Source organism: Toxorhynchites rutilus, chromosome 3, assembly GCF_029784135.1.
Source record: "Toxorhynchites rutilus septentrionalis strain SRP chromosome 3, ASM2978413v1, whole genome shotgun sequence".
NCBI classification, from domain to species: Eukaryota; Metazoa; Arthropoda; class Insecta; order Diptera; family Culicidae; genus Toxorhynchites; species Toxorhynchites rutilus.
Genome location: NC_073746.1, coordinates 76,644,754 through 76,651,047, shown reverse-complemented (window position 1 = coordinate 76,651,047; position 6,294 = coordinate 76,644,754). Strand labels below are relative to the sequence as shown.

Below are 6,294 nucleotides of genomic sequence, written 5' to 3'. Positions count from 1 at the left end.
CAATAATTCACGATTCGATAGCTATTTTTGTCAGCAGACCAAAAACAAACCGGCAAGCCCTTGATATCGACGTAAAATTTGGAATCGTTTATGCTTTTCATGAGTTTTAGTGCATATTTTCTGTTAGTTATCCCTAGAATTCATCAACATGTTATGTTTTTTATTCATAGCATTAATTTTTGGCACAGTTGATCACGTTCTATGCTTAAGTTCATTCCTTTACATGAATGTCCACAACAGTGGCTTTCACAGGTTTGCCGAACATCGTCAAAAATTTGATCCAAAAGTTGTATTATTTTTGTGTTTCCTTTCAGAGACATTCACTATTCTCTGAAGTTTGGCGGAATTGCGAAACGATCCTGTGAGTTGCTACTTCTGCAGCAGCTTCCGGCCGCGATGTACGTGGATGTTGATCAGCTCAATAACATGAAGAAATTCAAAAAGGTTTGATTAAGAAATATTATTAACATGGAGTACAATTTAATGATATTACACTTTAAGATCAACAGTTATGTTCCACTCTATGTTGATGTGGAAAAACCTGCGAGTAAATCCAGCCCATTCACGGTCTATCTGTTCGGAAATATTCGGCGGGAGGTTAACATAACACTACCGATCCATTTCCGGTACCATGATCCGTCGCAAAAGAAGTGAGTATCTGTTGCTAGGAATTGAGGAAATTTGGGTTGGAAACGACGGTTATGTATTCATTCTTTTACGTTATGTCGTTGAAGAAAATATTTTTAAGTGCGTTTTTTCACCTGAAAATCCTTTTACATTTTCGAACAAAGATCAAGTTTGTTTTAGCAAACATCAAATGAACTAACAACGCTTGTCACGATTTAAATGTGGGACATATGGGAATTACATCATAGAAACATTCCGCTCCATTTAAAAATTACCTTAAATGTCGACCGGTTTCGGGCGCGAAGCTGCCCATCTACGGGACAATGTCCGACTGTCCAGTCGACATTTAAGGTAATTTTTAAACCGTTTAAATAGAAAAAAGACGGGTGAGTAATGTCGGGGACATAACCGGAGTGACGTAGGACTATACAAAGGGGACAGCTTTCACAGTTGGAAAATTTCTTCCCATCCAGCTTGTGACATGTTGTTCAGTAAATTACATTTAATGCGACGTGCCGGAGAAACACTTTGCCACTCACTGAAACTAATTGTTGCCTTGATGAGCGTCGAACCGAAGCTGCTCTGTTCTTGATGCGGGTTTTCTGATTGTCGTGAGCAGCTTTGCAAGCCAACTCGAGCACTCCGACGGCCGAAACTCTATAATCGCTGTTAGGTATACTGGTGTTCCGGCACCAATCCGTTCGGCCTAGTTACCCTTGCGGAGCAATCAGTGAATGCGACCAACAGGGAACTGGAGATCTGCACGGTTCGAGTGAGACTTTGCCTTTCCCTTAACTTATCCTCCTTTGTTACGTCCACGATGCCGATGCCGTACAACCACACGGGTTTACGGTTTGAAAGAAAATAAGATATTTTTTTGGGGTCCGCGTGTTTCATACTCTAGCGGTACACACTCACAGGATAGAGACAAATCGACAGACTCAGCCAGAGGGGCGAGTCCAACGAGACGAACGAATGAGCGTTAAAAGGGAGCGATGGCAAAAAAATACATTCATTACGATTTGTTCGCTCGTTGAAGTCACATGCAGGCTAAAAAGGGTCCTTTTCAGGATCGCAAAATTATCTTCAATCTAAAGAGTTTATTGTTTTGTTATCACTCGATATCCCCATCTTGTTCGGCTAAACCTTCCTGCTTAGCGATTTGTTGCCACTCGCCACAGCTTTCACAGTTGGAAAATTTCTTCCCATCCAGCTTTGTGACATGTTGTACAGTAAATTACATTCAATGCGACGTGCCGAAGCGCCACTCAGTGTCGCATTGGAGGCGATTTTAACCTGTAATTGAACATTTGCGATGACAGTGGTACAGTGTCGACTTTCAATGTGGGGTCATAATTTGGATCTCTATGTTTACAAAAATGTCCAACTAAATAAGTCGCATTACATGTCCGTCCATTTAGCTAAATCTCGAACTAATTGTAAATTTCTGTACTTTCAATCTGGAAACAATTTAAGAATTGGTGAAAATTGAATAATCAGGGAAGTCCCCAACTATCAATAAGCTCAGAACAACTGCCAAATTCACATACTCATCAGATCCTGGCTAACAAATTATGAAGAAATCAATTTGTGTTTTATTATTATTTTGAATAATGTTTTAGAAAGCATTGAACTGTATTTCCTAAACTCTTTTTTGGAAGGTTTAATGGCCCTGAAAAGCACCTTGTTTTATGGAATGGTTCCAATTTAGAAAACTTAGTACTCGTGGTTTTGAAAAAAACCATTTCGAACGCCCTCGATGCCGCCTTGTTCTGGATTTGCCACCAAAGCAGTTTGTATAAAGAACAAACTTTTTTCTTCTGCTACCTGATGCCGTTTTGCGATTGCGTTTGCCAGTCGCCACTCGCTGCAACTGCCTGTTGTTGTCTTGATGTCCACCGAACCGAATGTGTTCTGTTCCGAATGCGGGTTTTCTTATCGTCGCGAGCAGCTTTGCCAGCTAACTCGATCACTTCGGCGGCCGAAACTATATAACGCCGGCTAGGTGGACTGGTGCAATGGTACTAACGCGCTCGGTCTAGCTACCCTTGCGGGGAACTCCAGATCAACACGGTTCGAGCGGGATTTTTCCTTTCCCTTCACTTTTCCTCCTTTACCATGTCCAGACATGGCTGCTTGGGTTGGTTTTTTGATGTGTTGTGATGCGAACCGATGTGGTGTACGGTTTGGATGAGAATGATCGTTACGGCAGCGGAGCGGGGATTTTTAAGCTGACTGGCTGGCTCGAGAATTACGCATGTGTGAGACTGCGACCAATGTTTCGTTCATTTTTTTCTTTTTCCTTTCCAATCGTTCTTCATTCTATTTCGCTGCTGCTCTGGTTGCCCGTTTTGGTCGGTACGATTTGAGGAGCACAAAATGGACCAATCAAAAATGGGCACATAGTGCATTTTGACAATGTTTGATATTTCACAATTATTCAATTATTTATCTCAAGAAAAATGAAATGTTATTCGTTATGATAGATGCGTAGATATATTTCCTATCAATTGATGCAAAAACCTTTGCGATCTATTGAGATATGCTCGAGTTAAAAGCGTTCCAAATCTTGCATTTTTTCCTACTTGTTCAGTGCCTAGATTTTCATTTCACCCCCTATATCTTCCGGTTAGACGTAGTCCTACGTCAAAACAATAAGTGTTTGTCTTGTCTCGCGTCGCGTCTTAGTGAATGAGAGATATATTTGCGGAAAAATGCTTGAATTTTTTAGCTTTCTCGAGTAGCACTTGATCGATATAGCAGTAGCGACGGAGACGTGGCTCAAGTCAACAAAATCATTTCTTCATCCATTTTTCTGCTCATCGCTGATGCTAAACTAAAGTGTTTGAATATCTGTCAATCTGTCTGTCGACGGCGGAGTGGTGTCGACATCTGGATACGACATTAGTTTGTATGAGGCCAACTATTCTCTATCAGATTAGTCGGCCCTTAGGCAGTTTTAAATTGCTAAAATTTGTATGAAAATTTTTTCTTGACGTTATTTACCTACTAGAAGTACGTTGTTCTGACCCTAATTTAAACTTTTTTCTATGAATTTTCAGATATTCTCACAAAAACTTGTCATTATAATATAACATTATCTTTAAACACAATTTTTGTATGATATTTTTTCACTACTTGCAAGCAAAAGTGATTTTTATTTACATAGAGTACTAATTTGATTTGGGAAAAATAATTTTGTTTCACAATTTCTATTTTAAAAGTGTGTTCATTTCTTCTGGTAACCCATATTGTCATGCCTACTCCCCCATTCCGTAATACGAAACTCAATGCCGTCAACGCGGATTGAATGATACACAATGTGGCATGCAGGTGCCCGTTTACGAATATATAACCTAACATGAATGGATGATTCAAATGCTTGACCGAATGACAGTACTCACTTTTGTTGCACCAAATGGGTATACGAAGCGAGAAACAAAGCCTGTTGATTGCATATCAGAGCTGTACCAAACATCACACACCACTTTCGATGCCTGCATACAAGTTTTAGCCGCATATTGTGCGATTTACATAGAACGTTACGGAAAAGAACGTCTACGTTCCGTCACCGTCTCCACCAATTCACACATGCAGTCTATGCTTGCAGCAGCACCGTAACGTCAAATGTCAAACGAATGATTCATTTAATGTTATTCATGGTGTCGCTACCTACAACAGTCCTCAGTTGCAATGTCCTCTTTCGAATCACCATGCCTGAATCAGTTCTAAATTTAAGATAAATTCAACGGAAATCATTGAATTATATTATGTAAATGCTTAAACCCCGTAGTCCTGACCTTTATCCAACAATAATAATATATAGACTATTTTTCTCAACTAGTCACGAATGATTTTGACTCCGAAATTTGAAACTAATAGCGAATTCGTTTTTGTTCAGTTTCAACCCCAGTGCCGCACTAACTGCTGTCAAAACGTTTTTTTATTCACTCAGTTGCGCACTCAGTGTCGCACTAGTTCGCCCCGAAAGCTGCTAGTTTCGCACTGAGATGCTTCACGGGTTGGCACTCGTGTTCACCAATACAACTATACTGAACTGTCAGTTCCGAGTATTGTTTTGGAAAATCTAGAAATGAAGGCTATGAAAATGGAAAAGCTACTGCTCTTGCTTTTGTATTATTGGAATCGTAATCCAATTCGGATTCTGATTTTGAAGACTATAGTCGTGTAGACGGCATTAAGCTCCGTGTGCTTTCATTGGGAGGCGAAAATTATTATGGATATTCAGGAGGAATAAACATGCTCTCAAAATAAAAATTATGAATGAAAATTTACTTTAACGTATCGAATATTTATTTTATGTGATGAAATAAGAGGGTTTTTTCCGATATCGCAGAAACATTGAACGAAAACTGTGTCTAACGATGATTTTATATTATGATAGTAATTATTTGTGGAACAAACAGGTAATGCATCGACAAATGGTTAAGTGAGTGTAAGGACTACATGTGTTAGGTAATCAAACAATATGAAGTAAAAAATGTCATTCAAACTTTTATATTTTTACACTGCACTTGGCCCTTCTTATCTGATAGAGAATAATTTACCTCAGAAGCACTAATATCGCCACCAGACGTCGACACTGTACATTTGTCGTCGCAAATATAAACAAATCAGACTATATAACGCACACCAACAAACCACCGCATTCGTGAAACTGAAAACGTTTTTTTATTACAGAGTCAGTTTGGCACTGACTCAGTTTTAAAAACGAATTCGCTATAAGAGATATGTTGGCATAAAAAATATAACCAAAACAAAACAAAAGTCGAGACACAAAGCCCAGACTAAAACCCAACGAACCGTCCGTCTCCGTCAATTATTCTTTTCTACAAATCCTGCCGGTCGTTTTCGTTGAACGTATACTGACGGATCGTTACGTTGCCGGTGTATGTGAATGTTTTCATAAGAACTGCATGGTAGAATAACTGACGTAACGGAACGTGACGGGACGTGAACGTAACGTGGATGTTGTATGTGAATCGCATTTATATCGTCCCGTTCTAGCTATAGCGATGACCGCTGCACAGACAAGTGCAAAGCAATAAATGATACATGGAGGATTACGTCATTATTCGGTCATCGTTTACGGAGAGCGGCGAACGGAAGAAGATCTGAAACGAGAGAGTTTTTGTTTCTCACTGGAGTGGTGTTGCTAATAAAAATTTGCGGCCTATATATATGTTGCAAGGGATAACAGCGTTAAAAATGAAAAATATATTCTGGCTATCCTTCCCTGAGTCTCTATCTAGCTAAATATTTACATAGTTTGCACTCTTTGATTCTTATGGATCAGGATCTGCTGCATTAACTGAATATCAGCTAGTTTTGCCGAAACACATGCTTCCACTCTATCATTTCCAGAAGACTCTATCGTCGCTGTGGCGGTTGCCATGTCGGTCAGTATCTTCCATGATTCTCTTGTAAACCTCGTTCTTTCCTACCATGTTAACTCGCTCCAAGGAAATTCTTAATGTTATCAAGCATTTAAAGAACAAACAACTCCCGGAAGAAGATGGAATACTAAACTATTAGAACCAATAGTTTGGATAATTGGATCTTACAGTTGATTCCAGATTTTTGAGATAGGTGTAGAACTTATTTCAATTCTCTGCTGCAGACATACGTTCCATGAAACAAATAAGC

The 6,294-nt window shown here is 39.4% G+C and overlaps 1 protein-coding gene across 2 annotated transcripts in view; it reads left to right on the top strand.

Moving 5' to 3' along the window:
* The first annotated feature begins 16 nt into the window (after positions 1 to 16).
* LOC129780038 (phosphatidylinositol-glycan biosynthesis class X protein) overlaps positions 17 to 6,294 on the top strand; it is a 39,320-nt gene continuing 33,042 nt past the window's right edge. Inside the window, exons 1-3 of one of the 2 annotated variants that reach the window (XM_055787906.1) lie at positions 17 to 252; positions 315 to 444; positions 502 to 650. In XM_055787906.1, coding sequence (XP_055643881.1) covers positions 149 to 252; positions 315 to 444; positions 502 to 650 — 383 coding nt within the window. In that variant the 5' untranslated portion in view covers positions 17 to 148. The remainder of the gene's footprint in view (positions 253 to 314; positions 445 to 501; positions 651 to 6,294) is intronic. The other variant, XM_055787907.1, reaches the window with a different exon arrangement.